Raw genomic sequence first — 25887 nt, forward strand, 5'->3', positions numbered from 1 at the left:
CAAAAAACATTTAAATGTGTGCAAAATAAATATTTAATGTAAATAAAAGCGCAGATTGTACCTTTACTGTGGAGTTTATCGAGGAAGGACTCCAGCTTGTCGAGTCGTTTATCTCCCTCCACTTTGACGTCAGTCCTACTGGAGATTTCTGCCCAGTGGACAGAAAGACTTAGTCAGTGGTAGCTTTCTCCAGACATACGGAAAAAAATCTAGACAATATAAACCGTTTGAGTTTCTGATAACATTTCTAAAAGCATTTCGGTTAAAACAATTCCATGTGAAATCAGCTGGTAGGTTGGGGCACATAAAACAGTCTCCTCAAACCACCAGGAGCGGCTCAAAGAAATGGTTGAAGCTGAATCCCAGACAGTACCTTCATGTGGTTTCACTGGTGTGGCGCTGGACTTCTTGAGAGAGATGATAGGTGACTCGTCGCTGGACACGAGACCTGGTGCAGTACAACATGAAAGTAATTTTTTTTCCAGGTTCTTCAAAGATCTACAGTATTATCCTGTGTCAGTTGGTTGCAGTAGCTCAGGTCAAATGTGACCTTTCTTTGTATATTTATTTGGATTATAGTTTCTACTGAGCTTTTGTGTCTTCCTGAACGTTGTTTGCAAAGGAAGTTGTTGTACCCGACACTGCTCAACAACACGCCTGCTCAGGCTGGGGAAAGAAGACACCGATACAAACACACATTAAACAAATGGAAAGAAAATACCTTTCTTGGCCATTCGCCCAGCCACTGTGAACTGAACAGAGTCATTGGCTGCTCCTTTGCCTTTGCCCTTCCACTGCTCCTCCTTGTCTTTAAGGATCTTCATCCTCTCTGCCAGAGACATTTTGGGCTCTGGATCTGCATTGGACTTCTGTTGAGATTTAGATACAGCTCAGTAAAAACTGCCAGATCACTGGGTTTCACAAGTGCCTGTGATAGATTTTTCTTAACTCAATGTTTCTCTTATTTCACACATTAACAGACAGATTTACAAGGACGCAAAGAAGTAATCATGGAAAGTATTGCATGACACAAACTGACTGAACAATAAGCATTCATATAGATTGTGCCTTACAATTATTCTTACAACCACATGTATGAGAGCAACACAAAGAAGCTCATGATTGTAAAGTGAAAGGGACACAAATAAAAAACTAAAAAGTGTAGTGTGCTCGAGTTTACCTTTAACTACAGCTTCTACAAGAGAGTGGCAGACTTTACTAATGCTGTGCTCCATTAACTTCGGAAGTCAGAACTGGGAAGTAGGAGTTTATGTCAACCCTGAGTTGCATTCCAGGTTCCTGCTTTTTTCGTTCGTATTATTGCTAGCAACTGTAACAGCGGTCTCACAACAATAAGAATGACAATAACACTGTTCTAAGCGGTATTTCGTGCATATAAACAGTACTGAAACATCTCGTCTTATAAACACTGAAAAGTAGTACATGTACGACTGACTAAATGTTGCATAAATAATAAAGAAGTCAAAGTAAGAACGTTTTACTACTATTGATGTGAGTGGCAACCATCTTGAATGCGGAAGTCAGGGATGGTCGTGTTTCCCCGACTTTCCGACTCGTAATTCCGACTTTTGGGGGTGTTTCAGTGGAAATTTCCTACTTGGAGGTCGGAAATTGATTCAGGAACACTCCATAATTGTTGTCATGACGACTGATTCTCCCACCTGAGCTCATGAGCTCCAGAGTTACCAGCGGCCATTTTGACTGCTGTAGTGACCAATGCTGTCCTCTTTTAAGGTAGATGGCAATGTCTTCATAGGTTTCCAGTTTTACCAACTTTTTTATTTTCGGATGATCGATTGAACAGTGCATTGTGAGATTTTTAGTGCTCCAGATCTTCCGCTTTAAACATCTCCACAACTTTATCCCTGACATGTCTGTTGCGTTCCAATTCACACGTATGGATTTCTTTTACTTAAGACTCGTGAAGGCAGTTGGTGGCAGGGATTTTATTTAGATGTATCAGAGAACAAAGGATGAATACACCACAGGTTTCACATTTCTATTTTCTTTTTCCTTCCTCTTCCCAACTGTGCACTACCTTGTGTTGCTCTTTCACACAAATCCAGGTGAAATGATTTAAAGTTTGTGATTGTAACGTAACAAAATGTGAAGAAATTAAATTAGTATGAATGCTTTTTCAAGGGAGTGCAGTTATAAAGAGACAGAAGCAAGTTTATCCCCTGGTTGTCTGTTCTCTAGCACTCATCGTCTAGTGCTCATTGTGTCCTTCTGTGATCGACTCTCCTGTCATCTAAGCACCTGAAGTCAATGATTGAAAATGAACAGTTCTTTATTAGACTCCCCTGCCTCTCTGGAGCTCAGCAGCACTGCTACAGTAAATATGAATACCCCCTTTGCAGCATTTTAAGTTTACACATGAAATATTTCTACCACACGCTCCTTTTTCATTAATAATGAGCGACTCAAGAGTGTGTAATTCACTATGACTGGTGACTTCATTTCAGCAGTAGGCTGCAGCAGAAGCTTACCCATTAATGTAATGACAGCACGATAGAAAGCAATTCCAAGAAGAAAAATGTTTACTCAAAAAAGGAACTCGCACACATTCATCAACTAACAAGTAACCCTGCTTTCTGTGCCTTAATGTGAAACATGTGGCGTTTGTTCACATCAGAGCAACTGTAACACAACTTAAACTACTTGAAATTAGAGTAAAAGACAAATGTTCAGGACTCCTGCAGCTAACAGCGCGTTTGAGTCCCAGCGGACGTTTTTCTTTGTGGCTGAATGATGATCGGTGGGATCTCCTGACTGTCGTCATCTTCACGCTCTGCAGAGTCATTTTAAGCATTTGCAGATGTCTGCAACTTTAAAGGGAAAACATGTCAGACTGAAGCACTGCTGAGAGGCACTCTGGCATTGGAAAATAAACGGGTTGTCCATCTTTACATTTCTTTTATCATCACATTGAGGCCGATCGTTATCATTTGACAGGATTATTTAAAGAGAGAAAACAAAAAGAGTATATTGGATTCTATTCAGTAATGTAGAAAATATGCAGAGATGGGATTTTTCAGACAAAGGATACCCCTAAATAAGTAGCAAGAGCCATGAGTTTTTATTCTGTAGTTTGTCTAGTAATGAACCAGACATGTATTAAAGCTGACAGTTACAGGAAGCCGTTGTTTCTTGTATCTTTCAACAGTTTGCAGAACAGATTTTTTTAAATTGCATGTTTGATATAGGGCTGCACGGCGGTGCAGTTGGTAGCACTGTTGCCTTGCAGCAAGAAGGTCCTGGGTTTGATTCCCGACCGGGGGTCTTTCTGCAAGGAGTTTGCATGTTCTCCCTATGCATGCGTGGGTACTCCAGCTTCCTCCCACAGTCCAAAGACATGCCTGTTAGGTTAATTGGTAACTCTAAATTGCCCTTAGGTTTATGAATGAGTGTGTGCATGGTTGTTTGTGTGTTGCCCTGTGATGGACTGGCGACCTGTCCAGGGTGTACCCCGCCTCCTGCTCATAGACTGCTGGAGATAGGCACTGGCTTTCCTGCGACCCACTATGGAATAAGTGGTAGAAAATGACTGACTGTTTGATATAAGAATGAAACAAACAATAAGTAAGAAAAGGTCAAAGGAATCCCAGCTAGACAAGTCAGCTTATGCACAGAGACAACCTTACACACTACTAAGTGTTTACAATCCTGTCTCCATCACACACATCCACACACTCTAAAACACAAGGGTGGTTCAACTCCACATCATGGATTTCATGAGTCCACCTACTGAGCCAGAGCCCTACTAAAAACACTGGAGCTGAACATCAAAATGAGGTCATTGTTTACATTGCATGTAAAAAGAGAAGTAGAGGGGGACATGTGTGAGTAAACCCCCTTTCAGACATGCACTGCATTTTATTGAAAAGATGGAGACTGAACATCTGTGTCTTAATGAGCACCCTGGAGGTTTTTTGGTACATTTTCCAATCCTGTTCTGAAAAAAATTGGTCCCCATTACACATGCACAACAATGACAGTCAAAATGAAAATAAAAGTGTCCTGAAATGTTTGAGAATGAGATTAATCAGTTCTGGGACTGATTAAACATTAATATCCTCTAGAAGTTCAAATTCAATCATATTTAACAAACATAATGCAGCATGCCAGTTGGAACTGAAATAATTCACTTGATTTTCTGTCGAGTCCTGCATGAACGCCAACTAGCACACATATACCTCTTTGCCCCCTTTTCTCTCGGCCTGTCAATAAAACTATGCATATCACGAGGGACCGGCTGAATGCTCTGTCTTTTAACAGAATGATGAAGACATTAATGGTATGCTGTCATGTTTTAAAAACACCAATGTCTTCATGTTTAAATGTGAGTAATTCCTGTTTCTTAAAGCTTGGAATGCTTAAAGCACCACATTAGACTCTTTTTACCACACAGTGTCCTTATCCCATTCACTGATGCTACCATAAATACACAAATACCTAAACACGTACGCTCTAAACAGTCTTCCACTTGTCTCAACCGTAACTAAAAACCTCTCTCTGGAGTCAATCAGAGAGGGGAAATACCATGGCCTGACAGGACTCCAGAGATGGTGAGGCCCAGAGGGTTTTTCCCTCTAACCCAGATGTACTCTACAGCATCAGAACTTTCTCTGCTGAATTACTGACACATACATTAACCACCTGCGAAGCAGCAAAATACATTTACTTTAGCTCTGACGTCTCTGTGGGAAACAGAAATGGAGACAGCTTGTCCAGGATACATGCTAAATGAAAAGAGCAACATAGTAAGCAAGTCCATGCTAAACAGACACTCACCTGAGGACATGGGGAAAGGTAGACAGGCAGGTGTCAAAGTCAAAGAAAGAAGTAGGGTCTGTAGATGTAGACAGGAGCCATAGAGGGCAGTAAGAACTAAAAGAACAATAAAGGAGTAAGAAATAAGGAGAGAAGGGAAGGAAAAAGAAAGCGGAGAATAGGGAAGATGCAGATTATTGTTTCAAGATTTTAAATGGGATGACTACAGGAAGCATGGGTCATTTGCTTGGCATTAGGTTCGTGGGATGAAAAATGTTTATATGCATTTGGAGATGCAACGATAACAAACTGCAATGTGCACAATAAATAAAGTTAAGTTTGTCGACGGCTGGTCACCAGTGTTTTGAATAACTCAGAGTAAAGGTAAGAACCTCAATGTCGAGGGAATACACATGAAGACTGTGATGCTAGTAAATCTATGGAAGCAAATCGTTCCCATATTTCAAATGAAAAAGCATTTTCAGAAATGCTTTTTCATTTTAAGAATGTGGCTGCATTGTTTGACTCATAAACGAAATTAGTAATCAATAATCCTATTTGCATTTTAATTTTCTTCTTCAAGACTGCTCATTCTTTCACTTAATTAAAATGAAAAAGAAAAAGACATTTGAGATTTATTTTTCAAGATGTACCCCAGCAAATAGATCCCAAAATTCAATTTGAAATGTAAAATTTGAAAATGAAAAAGCATTTCCAGAAATGCTTTTTCATTTTAAGAATGTGGCCGCATTATTTGACCCATAAATAAAATTAGTGATCAATAATCCTATTTGCATTTGCATTTTCTTCTTCACGACTGCACATTTTATGCCATAATCAAAAAGAAAACAAAGCAGACATTGCTTTTTCGTTTTCGTGGTCTGCCCGCAAAGTACTGCCCAGAACTCGAAAACGAAAAAGCATTCCGAGCGGCGGGCGCAAAAGAGTGACGTCAGCAGCCGCTCTTCCTCAGCTCCCTGCTGACCGAGCTACCCATCTTGTTCGGTAGGGGGCGCTGTGCACGTCTGCATTGCATTACATTGATAACGTGCCGAGAAATTGATTGAATTGCTGCAGGACCGAGCTCAATAAGTGGCAGTGGCAGGCAGAACTGGTAGTTCCGGTGGCAGCCTTATGGCCTGGGACATTCAGCGTGTTTTTAAGCATGTATTTATAATTTTCTGTGAGTGACAATTCAGAATAGCCGCTCTATAATAAACCGGCTGTTTGTGCAATAAATCTTTGTCATCCTTTCAACACGTCACACATACATATAGTGCTATTTATTTTCCATGTCTAGTAAATACAATCACCTTATGTTATGGTTCTAAAGCTGTTTATTAAATAATAATCAATAATGAAATCATTATTTAAAGGTAACAGGCTATAACAACAATGACATCCCGTTTGCCGATAATCAGCATCAGCTTCCACAAAAACAGCGGCAACCGCATTGGAAAGCTTTTACGGCCGGTCTGGCACCTTTTGGCATCCTCGCAGAATCCCCTGCCACCCTGCGGCAGGCTGTGGCGGAACTGCCAGTTCTGCCTGTCACTGCCACAAATTGAGCTCGGCCCTGCTGCAATTCAATCAATTTCTCGGCAAGTTTGCAATATAATGCAATGCAGACATGCACAGCGCCTCCTACCGAACAAGATGGGTAGCTCGGTCAGCAGGGAGCTGAGGAACAGCGGCTGCTGACGTCACTCTGCTGCGCCCGCCGCTCGGAATGCTTTTTCGTTTTCGAGTTCTGGGCAGTACTTTGCGGGCAGACCACGAAAACGAAAAAGCAATGTCTGCTTTGTTTTCTTTTTGATTATGGCATAAAATGTGCAGTCATGAAGAAGAAAATGCAAATAGGATGATTGATTACCGTATTTTCCGCACTATAAGGCGCACCGGATTATAAGGCGCACCTTCAATGAATGGCCTATTTTAGAACTTTTTTCATATATAGGGCGCACCGGATTATAAGGCGCATAGAATAGAAGCTACTGCAGTCAAACGTTTGACTGGGGTTGCGTTATGCATCCACTAGATGGAGCTGTGCTAAAGAGAATGTCAACAAAACAGTCAGATAAGTCAGTCAGTCAAACTTTATTAATACACTACAAACCAGCGTTTTAATAACTCCATTCACTCTCATGGTAAGGTCTCCTCTACATAGAATTCTATTGAATAAAGCCAACCGCACGTTAGGAATGCATTGGAGTCTATGAAGTTGAAATCAAACGTTAGTTAAAACGTGAAAGGGAACTTTTCCCTGATTCAGTAAACACGTAAAAGAAACAGTTTGATGCACTAAACCAAACGTTAGTACTGTTAACCTTTCCTGTTTCTGTCCCCTGACCGTAGTCTGATGACACAGGGGAGACGCTTTCTCCAGGGCCGAAGTTACTAGTTTCCTCGGGGTTAACTCCCTCACTCATACGTTGCTGAGTTGAGTATGAAGAAACAGCATCAAAACACTGAGTTGTTGACGAGATTCGGGGTTCTTTTTAATGACTTTGCAGCACGTAAAAACACAGGGCTTACAGACTCATACACCGATGCTCCGGTCGCCGTCTCTACCCACCCCACACACACAATAATACCGACGTCACTCCTTCACTCTTGATTCTCAGCTACGGCAGCACACAGCGCCACCTCTGTCCGGAGGAGTAATGTCAACATCTTCCACACACACACACGAAACATACACCCCACACACTGAGCTTCTAATCACATATAGTTCAGGCAATTCCTGCAACAGTACATTCAAACGTTATACACACACAAGTGGTGTTGGACTAGAAGTAAGCACAGTACAGGTGTTTACCGCTATTACTTCGGCGACGCCCCTGACTACGGTAGCCGTAATGCTGCAAGCGGTGCGGCTTTGTAGTTTACCAGTCGTACTGAAACATTTTGACAGAGCGCCGTGTACAACCAGTATGGATCAACCAATTAACCAATTGATCCATATATAAGGCGCTCCGGATTACAAGGCACACTGTCATTTTTTGAAAACATTAAAGGTTTTTAAGTGCGCCTTATAGGGCGGAAAATACGGTACTAATTTTATTTATGGGTCAAATAATGCAGCCACATTCTTAAAATGAAAAAGCATTTCTGAAAATGTTTTTTCATTTGAAATATGGTAACGATTTGCTTCCATATAAATCTAGCTGTGCTAATTGCTAATAAAATATGCTAAATAAATAATTAATTACCACTTATGGCAGGAAGAAAAAAACACTTTCAAATTGGCTAAAATCTGCAATAGCAGGCCACCACTTTGAACACTGCTGAGGGTTTTGACTTTAAAAGAAACACTGAACCAGGGTTTGTTGACTTCTTACAAGTGTATAAAACTGGGACATCTCAAAGGGAAATCCTGCATTTTCAAATACCCTCAAACACTGATTTAATATAACATATTTGAAATGCTATCTTAACACAATGTCAGAGTTTCATTTACAGTCACAATGCAGCTTCTTCCGTGCTGTTGTCTGACTTTCTCGCAGGAAAATAAGACGTTCTCATCAGTCATCATATTCAGGCAACATATGGCTAACAAATATTCTTCATGACACCACTGGCCTCCTTTTAAATCAGATTTACAGCCAGGCATCACTTTACAACACCATGGTGTACAGAAAGGCTTAGCAGCAAACATCTGGACCTAATCACAGTCAAAAAAACGTGCATGTTTCATTCTCCTTCCTTTCACATTTCCACCAAAGAGCGCAAATGTCTGATCAAGCTGTGTAAGCCCGAATGAACGTTAACACCAGAACTTCAAATACAAAGCACTTTCCTCAAAAAGGGAAGAGAAAAATGTCACAGGAATGGTCTTCTGTGAGCTGATGCAGAAATGGCATCAGTGCTAGTATCTTAGGGCCAGTAACATGTGTTAGTATTTCAGGTCTGTACATCAGGGAGAAATCCAAAGACTTTCTGGACAACAGCTTAGCCCTCGCTCGTCCTTGAAAGTGTTGATGATGCCGTTTTTGTGCTGTCAATGGAAAATTTACAAAATCTCCACAGAGTTTGGGCTGATGGATCATTATCAACACAGACCACACTAATAAAATATGACATAATAATTGAGCATGTTACAAGGGAAAAGGGTCTAATTTTGTTGTGTAGCTTTTTCCAGACCTGGAGTGGATCTAAGGTTAGCTCATCTTTGGATGAAGCATGAGCTCAAACCAGAAATCCCAAAAGAGGATCACTGATCTTCACAGACATTAGGCCAAAAGATGCTCTGCATAAATACACAACAACGGACTGTTTCACTTTGTCCACGTTGAATATATATGAGCTAGTATATATTCTGTTAGTTTAAAGGCCCATCTGTACAGGTGTGCAAGCTGCACAAGAAAATATGCACAACTAATCCACGATTAGATGTACAAAACAGTTTGACCTGAATGTTTATACGAATATTGGTGAGAATTGAAATTCCGTGATGAACACAAAAGCTGGCTTGTGGAGAAATTTATTTTTCCAACCTAGAGAACAGCAGAGAAAATAGGAGTATCAAAGCTAAAGAAGAGGGAAGCATTAGGTTGGAGTGTTTTCAGGTGTTTGGTCATGGTGTAGAATTTTATTTTTACAAGTGGATGGAAGCTGGGGGTTCCTATTCTCTTCGTAAGCTGAGCCCTGGATCTGCTCTCTTAAACCTGTTACAACCCCAGAGCTCTGAACCACAAGCCCTCCTGGCTGCAGCAGGAAGAAATATGCTGATGAAGCAGCAGGAGAGATGTGTCCACAGCCAAGTTTTTCTTTACTTCTGCACATAGCCAAGTGGAGGCTGCAGTGTTTGGCTGGGTTCGCTCATTACTGCCACTTGTACAAAAAAAATAAAAAAATCTTTACTTTCTTTACTTGGTGCCATCGTAAAACAAATGCATGGCTATAAATATGGCTCCCATCATCAAAGTCTGAGTAAGACGATAATAAATGTGCTTTGGCTTTGTCACATCAAAGCCAAACTAAATTTATCTACTCAAATGAAAGTTAATGATTAAAATCATATTGCCACACGCACAAAATACGGCTGTAAAATTTAGAGGAAAAAACGTGGTATCGTCTGCTCTGAAAAGCTGCTGTGACCCTCCCAGACCCAAAAACGTTCCATATATTGGTTGGGCGTACTTCACTTCATTACTTCAGTAAGATCAAAACAATCTTTTTCAAGGAAGAAAGAAAGAAGGAAGGAGCATAGGAAGGAAAGACACAAGCAAGAAAAGAGGGATAAGAGGAAAGAAAGGATACAAGGAAGAACACAGGGAAGGATAGAAGAAAAAATGAAAGTACAAGAAAAGAAGAAAATGAAGGTAACACAATGAATAAAACAAGGATCCAAGGAATTAAACAAAGGGAGTACATAAGGAAGATAAGGAAGGACACAAAGAAGAAAAGCGGAAAGAAAGAACCAAAAGAAGAAAGGAAGAAGGAATTGACAGAATATTGAGATAATGGGATATTGAATAAAGTCTAGAAATACTCATATTTTTCTTTACTTTTTCCATACTTATCCCAATCTGAAATAAATTGTCTGCCAGACTGCAGAGGAACTCAGCAAGAAAACAGCACGTCAGCAAGTTTGTTGGCTGGTCAGAAATGCGTCAGATATGGGTCATCTATAACCTCCAATTCTGCTTTGTGATTCTTACAAAAACTTTAAGTGAAATCAACAGTCAAGTTAAGTTTGGTTCCACTTTCTTACAAATGCTCAAACATGTCCAAAGAAAAACTATTTTGCAGTTCAATATTTTTATATCTTAATTGACTGTCTGGCACGGCTAAAGTATTTTGAATGAAAAAAGCTTATTTCATTTGTGTCAAGCTTATTTGATGAAGCATTTTTAGGTGTGATAAACTCAGCAACCTTCATGGGCTCTCATGGGAACTGACCTTTTTCTTCCAGGCGTTCTCAGCATCGTGGAGCTGGCTGAAGCGATTAGCCAGTGGCGTTTGGATCAGTTCCGACGGCTTTGCCTTCTTTAGTTTGTCTTTCGTTTCACCGTCCCCACCAGACAGAACTGCCAGTCTGAAAAAAAGGTGTCATCTCTATTTTTTAAAGGCATCACCACAGTTTAGTTTTTAATTGGATTCAATATTCTATTGTAAGATAATAACAGCATTAAGCAGCAACATCTACTGCTCAGGTTTGTGTAAATATATTTTGTTTGTTCTGATAATTTAAGTCAAACACATGATGTTAAACCCAGGATAGACTCACATAATCATGCTATATCCCATAATTACCAACAACATGCTAAAGAGGAAACAGAAAAATGTTGTCGATCAGTTCGGATCAGCTTCCCTGCCACTGAAGATTTTTATCCTCACAGCATGATGCTGCCACCGTCGTGTTTCACAGTGGTGTGCTCAGAGTGACGTGCAGTTTTACTGTTGCATACAGGCCAAAAGCTACAATTTGGTCTCATCTGACCAGCACCTCCACAGATTACATGGGCAGAAGATACATTTAAAACCTAAATGGTTAGGCTTGAGTTTTGAAATTATTTCACTGTTAATGATTGCATTTTACTTATACTTTGTCTTTCATCACCATATGCCTGTTTGTGTATATCCTGACCTTTGTTTCACCGCTGAGCCTTGACTGCGATCCAAACTGCTCTCCAGCTCATCGACGTCCTCGGACACTGTTGAGGTGGTCTCCAGGCTTTCATCAGGTGAGGGACTCCGCATCTCATCAAAGCTCTCTCTGCTGCTGCTGCTGCTATTGGTCTCTTCTCTGTGCATGCTGATGCTGCTACCATCTGGGAGATCATCAGTTGATGAGTCCTCCTCTTTATAGAATTCCCTGTTGACCTCTTCCTCCATCTCCTCCTCTTGTTCAACTTCATTATAATCATCTTCCTCCTCCTCCTCCTCCCCCTCCTTTTTTTCTTCTTGTTCTTCTTCCTCCTCCTCACTCTCAGGGTGGCTCAAGGTGACACTGGTTTGCCGAGGAGGAATGTGCCCAGGTGCTATGCCATCACTGTGGTCTGACTCCACACTGGTGGAGCGGCTTTTCTTTAGGATTCCCTTGATGCCTTGAGGCCCAGAGTCTTGGCGCTGCAGTGAAGACGTAGACTGGCCGAGAGGACTGGGAGGGGGTGAGGCTTCTCTGTTCTTGCTAGGGGGAGAAGCTCTATCTGAGGGGAACCTGATGGGCTGTGGCAGGGAAAGAAAAAGAGACCCGATTTAACTTTCAGTACATCCTGCAATGGGTTTTGCCTGTAGACAACTATTTAAGACGACAAGTTTCAACAATTCATCTTTCTGTATATTCCCCAAAAAAACATGAAAACCCATGTTACAAGCAATCCGTACCCATATACTCAGACCGATGTGTATCGGTTTAATTCTTTTAGCATTTGGTATTTTTGAGGACTGACAAAAAAACTGTTCAAATGTCAGGTATAATTTATTTATTGTATATTATTTTCTGAAGATTTCATATGGCTCTAGGTTAATTTTGCCAATTCATATCAATTTTAAATATGAAGAAAATAAAAGTTTAGGCCAATTTTCCTTGAAAATAGTGGGTACAAAAATATATATACAATGGTGATGGGAGGAAATGACAAAACATTTTGTTCATCTAAAGTATGATAAAAAATAATGGCAAAAACATCAGCTTCTACACCCAAGAACCTCGGTTCCTGCTTTTAATGACATCCAGCTATTAACCACAGTGTAGGGTTGTGTGTTAAATCAGGGGCATTACCAAATTTGTTAATTACAAGAAAAGCAGATGTAGAGAACAGACATTAGAAACAACACCATGGTGTATAGAATGTAATTAATTTAAAAATGCATGATTTCCTTTTTGTTTTAAAGGACTGAGGGGGATTTTTATTTGTTAAAAAATCTGTAATTAGGGCTGATTAGATTAGATTAATTACGATTAATCGGTTATTGCAATTACCATCAACTAATTTAGTAATCGAATAATCATTGACTGGAGTATACAGACTCTGAAACATTTGCTGAAAGAACGATCCACTCAGAGCAGTTATTAGGCCACAATTGTACCAAAAAACATACATTTTGCATTTAAGATGAAAAACCTTCTATTTCTGTAAATATGCTCTATCCAGAAATCTCCTATTAAGGACCTTTTGCTCTCCGATTATTAATCGACAAAATAGTTGACAGATTAATTGATTAGCAAAATAATCGTTAGTTGCAGCCCTAATCTGTAATACATCTTTAAAAAACAAAATCAAAATTCAGACTTTTTTCTCCTTCTTTTACAGTCTAACGGGGAACAGATGTAAAATAAAGCTGTGAGGTTGAGCCATCTAAGAATATTCAACACTTTAAAGCTGTGATCAGGAATTTAAAACTGCAACACCACTTTCTTTTAAAAAACACAAGTAATGTATTTAGTGTGTGAGCTCAGTATGTTATCACTTAGGAGAACCAACAGCAGCTGGAACTATTCCCACACATTGTTCTGATGGGCCAAAGGTTGGGAGGGCGTGCTGATTTAGGAGGAGAAGCAGATTGTGAGTCCCGCCTGGGTGTGACAGCGTAATGCTAACGTGGTGGTCTTCTTTAATAAATACCAGAGTGCAGAGTGTGGCTGAGGACCTTTGTGTGTATGAAGAACTGTGTGGAGTTAATTTCATCACCTGTGAGAGTCAGTTTAAGATTTGGGCAAAGAAATAACATTATGTCTGCTTATGGAAAAGAATGAGTGAGTATTTATGTCGCAACTCCATATTAAGGAAATGAACTATAAACTGCAAATTGACTTCAAAAGACAAAAAAATAAATAAAATAAACTGAACCAGGCCTGAAAAAAGCCAGCCAAACTTCAAGGTGCGTAAGAGTTTAGGAATTGGCTTGCATGTGGTCTTTTTCAGTGCAAAAAGATACAATCCATCCAAACACAATCCACAGAGACCCCTTTAATACTGTAGTTGAGTTACAGATAACAGCATCCAAATCTAGGTTTTCGAGCTGCACAATACATCGACTTTCATATTAAAGCTAACCTGCTTCTCTTCTGTAATGGCAGTAGGCTCTTGATGCTCCTTCCAGGAAAATCCCTCTGTGGACTCTTCCATTGCCTTTGCTTTATCAGCATCGGAGAGGCTGAAATAATAGCATAAATGACAAAGCTGATTGGAAGTATACAAAAAACAATGTAACAACTATTTAAATTTTATTTATCTAAAAACACTCTAAATATAGAAGGATGGAAATGTCAGAAAAAATCCATTATATGAAGTAAAGTTAAATGCAAATGGTTGGAGATTTTAATATTTACAAAACATATAATAAATTGGTGCTTTCTAACAAAATCTGCCACAACAAGGGAATCCCCCTCAAAATGAAATAACTGCTCAAAATATTAGGACATCTGCTGCCTATGGGCAAGATTACATACTTTTATCATTTTATTGGTCTAAGCAAGTAATTGTTAAATTTTTAAAATCTACACATGTCTAAATGACATTTAGGGCAACCATTTGTCTTTCACACGAAGCATTTCCTCTGAAACATCTCTTAAAAATGTGCAGCCACAATAAAGATAGACCTTAGCAGGAGACAATAAATTTCTAATATGTGTGGAAAACACGATTACAAATCTCAGTTCTAGACATTCGCAATAACCTCAACACCCTTCAGTATGAAAGCTGTTACTGAAGGAAGACGACTCAAAGTATTTGAGCTTTTAACCTGTTTATCAACATTCTGGAAATGTCGGCAGCCTTTTTCAAACCTCTGAGGTAAGATATGGCTTCATGTTGTCTATGGAATACATAAAGATTCTGCTTTATACCGTTAGTTATGTTAATGTATGTATATATATATATATATATATATATATATATATATATATATATATATATATATATACATCCTAGTTGGGGAGACATGGACAGAGAGAATGCGTCTCGAGACTACATCCTGTTTCTAAGAGTCTGATAGGAGACTGATTCAGCATAATCATAAGAGACAAATCTGTTAATGGTTAGGGAAGTCCATTTATAAAGAGCCCCTAACGTTTTATTGACCACTCAATGTGCTTTACACTGAGGCACAATTATACAAGCACTCCATACAGCATTTCTGTTTCTGCATTATACACTGATCATCAATGGCAATTATGCTTTCAGCATCTTCCTAAAGGAAACTTTGACAGTCAGTCAGTCGGTCATTTTCTTCCGATTATTCCATAGTGGGTCACAGGGAAGCTGGTGCCTATCTCCAGCAGTCTATGGGTGAGAGGCGGGGTACACCCTGGACAGGTCGCCAGTCCATCACAGGGCAATACACAAACAACCATGCACACATTCATTCATACACCTAAGGGCAATTTTGAGTGACCAATTAACCTAACAGGCATGTCTTTGGACTGTGGGAGGAAGCCGGAGTACCCGGAGAGAACCCACGCATGCAGAGGGAGAACATGCAAACTCCATGCAGAAAGACCCCTGGGTGGGAATCGAACCCAGGACCTTCTTGCTGCAAGGCAACAGTGCTACGAACTGCACCACCGTGCTTTGACATAAAACACCAAAGGTGGACGAAAAACTTATCTAATTTAACTGGTTTTGAGGATTTTCTTTTAGTCTCCTCAAGCTTCGCTTTTTTAGAGAAATTACTATTTAATGTTAATATCATGTTTTTCTTGAAAGCTTCCTTTTTAATCTGTGAAAGATCTTATTGTGTGTAACTAAAGTTTGCTAAAAAGACCAATGCAAGTGGAGATAGGAACATGAACTCTAATGTTTCTTGATTAGGCGGGAAGCTGAACATTGTGAATAGGGATTCCAACAGTCAAGGAAGAATGAACTCATATTTTTAACATGCACTCAAAACTCAAAGGTTACATACCATGCAATGCTGTCTACAGTCTGATCATACATTCACTCTGGCTTGGTACAAACCATTGTGTGTTTGTGTTTATAGACTGTTGCAGGCTAGTTGTGCAGGTTTACCTACCTACTTTCTCCTTTCAGCTGCTTATGACATTTGTCAGGCATTCAATAGATCTGTAATAACCTCTGTGCACCATTTACCATGCTCTGTTTGCTGCATGTGGGTGGCACTTCTTTCTAAGTTGTTTGAGTCTATTATTAGTGTGTTTGTTCTACACCTCACAAATTTCATAAGAAGGAAAGAGGTTTAATAAAATCTAACAAAATAGTCCACCTAGGCTGTTTTCACTGTGACCTGCTCACCTGGTCAAAGATTCCTCTCTGTCACTGCTGATTAACTGATGCTTTGTTCTATCATCACAGCGCTGGAGTCTGCTACCATCCTCAGTCCCCTCTGCTTCCTACAAGTATAGAGGAGTAGGAGAATAATGATTAGCCCAAGATATGGAAGAAATCCTGTCAAGTCCCACACCAGCTGTAACGAATATCCTGAAATAGGAAGTGACTGAATAAATAAGGCTCCACCCCTGCCTTTAAGAATGGCAGTTAACCCTTGCAATGCTCTAGCAGAGCTGCTCTGAGCAGTATATTGCTCAACAACAGCATGCCAACTTGAAGGTTGGTGCCTATCTCCAGAGGTGTCATGTTTCAGTTTTGTAAGGATGCAAACGCAGAAAAAAGAAACCGAAGTAAAGAGGAGTACTTACAAAAGTGGTCTTTCACAGGGAGAACGAACATGAAGCCGTGGAAATGCCGGGCATGGAAACAGACAGGCAGACAGGAGAATCCAGTAATGAACAGTAAGAACCAGTATATACAGTATACTGAGGCAAAGGGAGGAATATGACAAGTGAACCGGAAGAGCTAATCAGATAGAAAGAAGAGCAGCTGAGGCAGATGGATGGCAGAGCAGCTGAGGGAGGGAGGCTAATTGACCAGAGCAGAGAAGAAACACACAGACATCCAGGGAGAATCTAACAGGAAATAACTCTAATGTATAAAGAATACTGAAAGAAAATTGGAGGAACTAATAAGGAAAACACCTAACAATAATGAGCACAGAGAAATAAATTTGAGGAAGGAAGACCTAAAGACTAAAATAAAAAGAAAAGGACAAAATACATACACAAAAAAACCCCAAACATGTCAAGTGGGTAATGGGCAAGAGTTGGTTCACACCAAGGCTAGGTCGCCAGTCAATGTCAGGGCAGAACAGAGACACACAGGACAAACTATCATATGCACAAATGCGCTTATATCTAAGGGCAATTTAGAGTAAACATCTAACTTAGCAGTCATGTTGTTGGACTGTGGAAGGACGACAAAGTACCTTGAGAGAACCTATAAGCATGGGGAGTACGCGCAAACTCCATGCAGAAGGGACTGAAACCCTGGACCTTCTTGCGGCGAGGCAAGAGCGCTACCACCTGCATCACCATGCAGTCCTGTTACAATTTCTGTTGCTGTAGACAGCAAAGAAAGAGACAGATGACTGAACATTGTTTTTTCTAACCTTTCCAGGCATGATTATATAAAATATTTTTCAATATAAGAAAAACCTTTGTTTGGACACAAATTTGAGTTATAACTAGAGATGCACCAATCAGTCAGCTACAGAGAGAGATCGACCCATTTTCCTTTGTTAGGCAACTTAAATATTGAACAATCAGTAGATTTCTTTTTTCCTATTTCTACCAGAAAATAGGTACATCACTAGTTATAACTATGTAGCAACTTGTTTTAGCTAAATGTGGGTTGTATTTTCACTTTTTCAGGAACCACTGAGGCTTTCTGCAGCTGTTATAACCCTCTTCTGTTTCCAGGGCATCTAGCAGGGTATACATAGCACCCAGGTAGAAATTCATCAGAAAAAAGTCATCATAAGCAGGAAGGACATTTGATATTACCCTGAACCTACAGTTGGAGCTTTGTGGATGGAGGGAGCAAAGCATTTTGGATAAATTGAGTTGTCTCGGCCTTATACTTTAGTCATCTCAGTTAAACTTCTTTACAGTTTGTGTTTTTGTGTTAATTTTTAACTGTAATGGATTTTAAATCAGCTTTGGGCTGCATATGGAGAATCAAATGTACATTTAAGTGTTTTAAACAGTTGGAATGTTGTACAGCATTTATCATCTGAGGTACACATGAAAAACCAACCACAAACACCAAGAAATATGTATCATTAAGAAAAGCAGAAGTTATGGCTATATAACATCTGGTTGTAATCCTGATGGCCGCTGCAGTTCGTCTCACCTCTGCAAAGTTATAGAGTGAAGCTTTCATGAAGGGGACGCTTTTGTTCTTTTCTCCCTCAGCAGGCGATTGAGGAGGAGCAAGCCGGGCAAGACTCTCAGCATCAGTGGATGTAATTTAGAGAAACACACATAAACTTCCATAGAAATGCAGACATCAAACAGCCCAGGTGAGATTATGCAGCATAATTAGGTTTCAGGGCATAAAAGTTTAGGGGTAGTGTAATGGAAACCCACCTATACCGTTTTTAAATGGTTTTAATTCTGCATAAACTGCTCTTCTAAAAGCCTGTCTAAAGATTTTTGATTAAATCTAAGTCCAGGGATAGAAACAAATCCCTAAAGTTTTCACATTTTTGGATTACTGTGGGTTCTGAGGTGTTTTTGAGGCATGTTTAGAGTTGTTCTATTTTCCCTCTAAAACAAGCAGTGGGATGTTTCCTTGAGTAACTCGTGGAATCCAGTGTTCCCTCAGCCAACAAAATGTTCCTTCTGTGACTGACTGATGCTGCACACTTTTTTTCCTCTACACAAAAGGTTGTTCATTGTGGCCAAATGTCGCTTTTGATCTAAACAACCCACAGAAATTGTTTCCAATGCGCACCCAGTGTTAACTTTTTCAACCTCTGGATATTTGCAAAGAGTGCCCCTTCCCATTTAATACTTTTGCAATATTTTTTTTTTCACGCCTCTTTTCCAGAAATGAAACGGAGAAAATTGCCATGAAAGGTAATTTAGAAAAGAACAGGCTTGGTTGTCACTTTTACTTATTCCCTAATTGGCGCTGTTAAAACATGTTGGTGATGAAATTTCAAAAATAGTTGTTAGAAACCATCTATATGATCATATCAACAGTTTGACACCAAGATGAGAGTACTATTAGGGGTTTTCACAGATAAATGCAACACTGGCAAGATATTGCAATACAATTAGCACATCAGATCTTCCTGGAGAGGGCATTTGCTCATTGCTACCTGCAGGATGTAGCAGAAATCATGTCCTTTTTAGGAGGACAGTCAGCATGTAGAATGACATTATGATTGCCTCATGTATTTATTCTGTCTTTACTGTTTGAAGTTTGAAAACGTCCATACGAACATGCATAAAAATAGTTATTTTCATAACTTATGCTGAGGCGTTTTCAAACAGCCGCCCTAAATAGACCAGGGCGTGGCACATCGAGGGCAAGAGGTGGTCGCACCAGGACGGCACACCTGGAAAGCCACTTTATATCCGGCAGGAAGTGAGTCAGTGAAATACCGAGGCTTTGGATAGTCCTATTTCTGTTCTGCTGTATTGTTCTTAATACTGTTTGTTATACTGATTGTTTTTAGGCATATCGTCTGTCATCTCATGCCACATTCAAGGTTGTTACATCTATATGAGATTGTTTAAACTAAAATCTATAATTCAACCTTTTCAAATTAAACCTTGCTTTTTTTCTTATTAAGATAACTTTGGGACAAAAGTACAACTTCTGTTTGGCAGTCCTTATCTTTTAAACAGATTTATCTTGAGAAGTGCAAAACTAGTTCAAACTACTTGTTGAACAGACGATTTATGCATCTACCGTTTCTGTCTTTTTGAGTCTTTTTCACACATGCTGAGAGTGAAGCTTGCAGCTGTGCGAGTAAACACTTTAGTAAACCCCTGGTCAGACCTGGTGAGGATAGGTGGGTCTCCAACTGTGAAGAAAATACCCCAAATTGTTTAAATACCCCAAATTAGAGAAGCCTCTTACGAACTAAATGCTGCCCACTGATCGTTGAGAGGGGAAATTGTTTTTCGCCCAGCAGGATTTACTGTCTTCTCCAAGACAGATATTTTAACTGAAAAAAGTAAATTATAACTGAGATAATCTTCCTTTCAGAAGTCTATCTGAATTTGTTTCTGCATTCATTTATGTTAAAAAGGTGATGAACCTCATTCTGATGCCATCTCCTCTCATTTAAACATTGGCTGATTTTCAGCAGAAACTGTGGAGGAGAAATATGACCAGAGGAAAGTAAAGACAGACAAATGGCAACTCTCAACACAATTAACCATCAAATGAGACACAGTACAATAACAGTGACGCAAGTCAGAAAAGAGCATGGATGGGATGAAGCATTATATGGTACGATGGGAACCTGTTTACCCACAAAGTTTGTTAGTCGGAGCAACTTGCTACCATCTGGGTTTACTTGGCCAGGATTGGCTCTGCGGCTGGTCTGTAAATGCCAAATTAGAACAGCTATTTACATCAAACATTAGGAACTCAAAGCACTTCTGAAACCTAAGCAGCCTGGGAAAACCAGATATGCGTTCACAGTTCATTTTTAATCTCACATGTGCAGATCTCCCCTAGGATTTGGGATATTTTCAAATTTTGTTCCATAGATCATCTTTTTGCATAAAAAAATCTTCCCACAACTGCTTTAAGATCTCCACAGACTGCAAGCTGAAGTCATAAATTTGGCCAGGTTTGCCACCAGGTGCAAGAGCATTCGGTGTGCTAAGAAATTGCTCAATTTGTTATTAATGGAGCCAAACGTCCAGAGAAACGTTGAAGTGTGCAACAGCTGCACTGGAAAAGGCTGGGAGTAAAGCAGCAAGTGAAATGGAAAGAACTAAACACAGACACAGGTTGTGACATCACCTACAAATCTGAGTTCAGGTTTTTTTAAGCTTGAATTTATGGCGTCATGCCGACGCATCTGGGGATTTCCATAGTTAAATACTGGCAAAAAAGAAGGACAGCTCAGAAAGATGTGAGCTGTTCCCATTCAAAATGTACAACAAGAAAGACCAAGAGACAGGTGGCAGTCATTTTGCCAGAAAAAGGTTCATATTGACAGGTTTAACATGAATACGTGATGAAATGAGAGCACTGTACAACATACTCAGTTATTCTTGTTCCTAACACTTCTGTGGAATAACATTTACTTGTGCTAATTTCCTTGGGATGTAAACAGTTCGGGGATTTTAACTAACTAAAGAGAATTATTTGTCATATTTATTTAATGCCTTCCAGGACAAAAGAAAACACATGTTCAGTACTATAATCTGAAAGCCTTGAGAAAGCAAAAGGGTAAATTTTTAATGCCTATCCTATTCACTATGGACCTGGTGCTTATCTCCAGCGGTCGACTCATGAGAGGCAATCCACTACAGGGCACCACAGAAGACAAACTAGGACAACCTAAAGGAGCCAATTAACATGTAGTTCCTTGCATAAACAGGGACAATATGCAAGCTGGTGCTGATCATTTCACTCCAAAAGCCACTTTGTACTTTTACAGTTTCCATTGATTCCTATTCAGTTTTTCCAGGACCGAAAAAGATCCTGGTTTGTGGGACTCCTGGGGCGGCTGCCGGTTACCGTGAGGCCAAGCGTGGAGAAGGACTACCGGTTGGCCTCGAAGCAATTCTGGCAAACCGTCCGGCGCCTCAGGAAGGGGAAGCAGTTATTCGTCAACACTGTTTACAGTGGGGGTGGGGAACTGCTGACCTCGACTGGGGACATTAACGGGTGGTGAAAAGAGTACTTCAAGGATCTCCTCAATCCTGCCGTCACACATTCCCTGGTGGAAGCAGAGGCTGGGGACTCGGGGTTGGACTCTTACCCAGGCTGAAGTCATCGAGGTGGTTAAAAAGCTCCACGGTGGCAGGGCTTTGGGGGTGGATGAGATCCACCCTGAGTACCTCACGTTTCTGGATGTTGTAAGGCTGTCATGGTTGGCTTCAACACTGCGTGGCGGTCGGGGACAGTGCCTTTGGACAGGCAGACCGGGGTGGTGGCCCCCCTTCATAAGTTGGTGTGTTCCAATTATAAGGGGAGAGGGAAGACTGGGTGTCTCTGCTGCCCCAGCGACACGGTCCCGGATGAAGTGGAAGACGACGAGTACGAGTACGAAAAAGACCCATTTGCCAAATGATGTTTTGTATTGATCAAGCATTATTTTGCCACCCGTGCTGGTTTGATTAAGGATGCAGGGATGAGGATCAGGACCACAATCAATAGCAAAGGGCTTACATGGATATTATAAGGAAGAAGACAAGGATGAAACAGCAATACGGGGGTACAAAAAGAAGGCACAACCCAGGGCCTTCTTACTGGAAAGCAACAGTGCAACAACTGCACCATCACACAGGTAACAGAGAAAGATGCAAACCAAAATACTTACCTTAATAAGGTTGCCTGTACCACTGTTGTCTTGCAGCAAGAAGGTCTGGGGTTTGGTTACCGACCTGGGATCTTTCAGCATTACTATCTACCTGTGCTGATATGGGTTATCTCTATCTATGGGTACTCTGGCTTCCTCCCACAGTCCGAAAACTTCACCGTTAGGTAGATTGGTTACTCTAAAATACCCTTCGGTATGAGGGCATGCATGCATGGTTGCTTGTCCGGTGTGTCTTTGTTTTGCCCTGTGATGGACTGGTAACCCATACAGGGTGTGTATTGACTCTTGCCCAATGACTGCTGGAGATGGGCACCGACCCACCCTCTATTACCCCCTCCCCACAGCCCTTTAAGAATGGGAAGGACTATGGATGGATATTTACCTTAAAATTAGACATCTTGCTTGCAGAATCTGCAGGCGTCTCATCAGCTGAAAAGAACACAAACTTACTTTAAGTTTACTATGAGTACAAAAATGAGAATTACAGAGTACAGAAATGCTCAAACAATACCGCTGTGCTAACATAACGTGATAAGTCAGTGTGAATGGTTGAGATGAATTACAGTCCTTTTTAATGGGACATTTTAATGAGATTTACAGTCCTGTTGATGATTATTTGAGGCTAGAAGCCAAAAAAAAAAAAAAAAAAACACAAAATCTAACACATTTATGCAAATGTAGCTCATACATATTTAAAACCATACAAGTGCAAACATATTCATGCAGTTTGTTCCATACTGGTTTGCCATTGTGATTGGCTGCACTCTGTACAGCACGATCTGTATGGAGAAGTGTATGGGGTTCAAGTGAAAATTGTCCTCACAAGGGATAACATCTTGAAAAATGTAAACAGTGAAGTCGCCATCATTGTTAACTTCAGTGTCTTTAGTTCAAGATGGTAAATGGAAAAATTGCCTCATGTTGGGTTTTAAGAGTCACTGAGGGCTCAACAGATCTTTATAATAATGATAATATGAGATTTTTCCATGCAAAGAAACATCAGTGCAGGGGGAAAAGTAGAATTAGGTCTCATGTGATCTACTTGATGAAAACCAGCACTGAGATTATCATCTTCTAATATGAACATGGGGAATCCATTACATTTAACAATATTCAAGCACAACATTAATTTCTTAATTCACCCCAATTCTGCCACTCTCTCTCTTTAAATATTCTTTTTATTTTCTTGACAATGTTTTTTGGCCAAAATAATGGCCTGTCTCTGAAAAACTAAGTGTTTTGAATGAAAGAAAAAGCCTCCACATTAAGATTTATGTTTCCAAGCTCCCCTGCTGTTCAGAGCTTAGCATGATTTACTTCAAACGAGGAAACATTAAGCATTGCAGACTGGTGACTCCACTCAAACTGCACTCATAGTTTTGACTTCGGTCCAGTATTTTTCTTTTAGATCATCAGTGATTCAAGGCCAAAGCTGGAGGGGGAGAGAGAAAAGAAAACTAAAGAAATGGAAAATCTCCCACTAAGGTTAACAGACTATTCAATAAGTGTTTGCATCTGTCCTTCAACATGGCCCTCTTAGAGCTGTGGAGAGATTATTGGATGGACCTCTGACCTGGAGCAGAAAATATAAGCAAATATAAAGCTTGTAGGCTGAGTAGAGCAGTACTTTACATCAGTTTAATAAGACTAGGAGCAGAGGTGAAGTCCTCCCATCATCAACAAAAGTCAAAACTAACAATAGTTACAAACTGTGTGCAGTAAAAGGGTTTTATGGTTACAGTTTAGCAGAGCTGAGTCTGGATAACAAGTTCAGAGTGAACCGGCAGAATGATCAGGGAAACTTGTCAAGTAACATCAAATTGTCATCAAAAATTCTATATAATGTTTTGATTTTATTTGCGAAAGACTTAAAAAATGCAAATGCATTTCATGCATGGTAAAAATTTTAAGAAACTGTATCTTTTATTTCCCAAAGTGAAATAAAAAATAAAAGTAACATCACTGTAATATGACTCGGGCCTGATTCTTGTTTCAAGCCTTTAGTACGGATCTCCAAGATTTAAACTGTTTACGATAAGATGCCTGAGACAGTGTGGACGTTTTTACTGGTTGCATAAGCACAAAGTAGCGCACCACCCTCCTCTGCCTCTTGATGCTTGCAGTCAGTTGGTTATGTACTTTTTACCTCGTAAAAAAGTAGATGGTGCGTGTTTTTCTTGTCTATCATGGCTGGACTACCAGAGCAGCACAATCTATGAGCGTTTTCAGGGATTGTTCACATAGGAAGTGGAGAGTCTTGATGTTGCTGATGGAGGCAGGCTTAGAGCTTAGAAAGTCCACCTAATAAGATGTACAACCTTGTGTGCGATGTAAGGACACCAACAACACTTTGAGCACTAAGAAACCAGCTTTATTAACAGAGCAGCAGGTTTCGGCTTTATGTGCATCAAACTTTCTGGTTAGACGAGCTGAGGTATCTGTTCAGAACACAGTACTCAAAAAATTACAATTTGTGTGCAAAGTGCAGGATGGCAGGCTGGTGTTGCAGCTTAGTCCCGCTTTGCCGATGTATAGCACATCCACAAAAACAGATCAGAAAGTAGCGCATGCAGCACAGGTGGATGCAGTCATTAGGTTTTCTTATCAATCCTTGAGGTTTATTAGGGTTACAGTCCTGATCTTGAAAATATCCATGTTTGGTAATGATGTAAAAATCTGTATCATGGGTGCATTACACAGTTTGAAGAGTCTGACAGCAGCTAGTGCAGGATTAAAAGCTTGACAACAGGACAGGATCTCCAGGATTAGGTTGCTGTTTCATGTTGCGCCCTAACCCAGCCCTTAATAACCTCAACCCCCAGCCATTACCCCAATAACCCTAACCCCTAACCTTTATTGATGCACTGTATGTCCTCTCCTGAGAAGGTCAGGTGATTCTGATTCCCTTTGGAGCTCTGTGTCTTATAGCCCCTGGAGTCAGGTAGACCTTAATATAACACATTCTCTAACAGATCAAATCCAGTTTCCTAGAAAAAAAGCACCTATCCTGATCAGGATGAGCTCAGATGGTGGCTGATTAGAGGTGATAGCTGCCAGTGGTCCAACCCAATGATCTTCACACAGCAGTAGATTCAAAAATAAGAATGTAAAGAATGCAGAACTAAACATCTGTACCACATAACTGTACATTCTAATCAACAGAAGAACAAATCAGCAAGCAAAGTTAGTATTTAGACAGAATGTTAAAAACTAAATCTTATTTCTAATTGCATCAGGAATTACAGTTTGTTTCACCCCTCCTGCCTGACTGGAAGGCTACTAAAATGCCAGCATGCAAAAGGTTATCTGACATCAGCAGTGAGATCAGTGTTCCTTTCAGACTGAGTAATAGGCAACAGTTGAATGAGAAAGCAGCATGTGGAACAATAGAGGATCTGAGTGCAGTGAAAGCAGAGGGTTCATCTTACCCTTAGGCTCCTCTGGGTCATCAGTTTCCAGCAGCCTAACAAAGTGAGAGAAAGGCAAACATAAATGAGCTTGCTCACAAGCATAATGGACTAATGGAATTGGATGGCTGTTATAAGTACAGCTTTTCAGAAAGAGAAAGATAGAGCAAATTTTACAGCCATCGACCCATTTAAAACCCAGTCCAGAAAATCTAGAAACTATAGAACGGCAGCTACCCAGTTAATTTGTCTAACTTGCTATGCACTCAACACATTAACACATGCGCCTGTTTTTGCCGCATGTTTGCAGTGATGTAACAGCACTGCCTATGTTGCATCTAAAGGGGGCAATTCATCTCTTAGTAAT

At 40.2% G+C, this 25887-nt stretch overlaps 1 protein-coding gene across 3 annotated transcripts in view; it reads right to left on the reverse strand.

The window, feature by feature from the left end:
• The window catches only part of svild (supervillin d), a 46515-nt gene that overhangs the window by 15946 nt on the left and 4682 nt on the right, over positions 1-25887 (reverse strand). The window contains exons 2-11 of one of the 3 annotated variants that reach the window (XM_047376900.1): positions 25542-25576; positions 22496-22542; positions 16400-16408; positions 15996-16093; positions 13800-13899; positions 11387-11967; positions 10699-10834; positions 722-869; positions 374-448; positions 62-148 (exon numbers count right to left, since the gene is read on the reverse strand). In XM_047376900.1, coding sequence (XP_047232856.1) covers positions 62-148; positions 374-448; positions 722-869; positions 10699-10834; positions 11387-11967; positions 13800-13899; positions 15996-16093; positions 16400-16408; positions 22496-22542; positions 25542-25576 — 1316 coding nt within the window. Of the gene's footprint in view, positions 1-61; positions 149-373; positions 449-721; positions 870-10698; positions 10835-11386; positions 11968-13799; positions 13900-15995; positions 16094-16399; positions 16409-17948; positions 17994-22495; positions 22543-25541; positions 25577-25887 lie in introns of those variants that run through there. The other 2 variants (XM_047376901.1, XM_047376902.1) reach the window with 2 other exon arrangements.

Source organism: Girardinichthys multiradiatus, chromosome 10 (genome assembly GCF_021462225.1).
Source record: "Girardinichthys multiradiatus isolate DD_20200921_A chromosome 10, DD_fGirMul_XY1, whole genome shotgun sequence".
NCBI classification, from domain to species: domain Eukaryota; kingdom Metazoa; phylum Chordata; class Actinopteri; order Cyprinodontiformes; family Goodeidae; genus Girardinichthys; species Girardinichthys multiradiatus.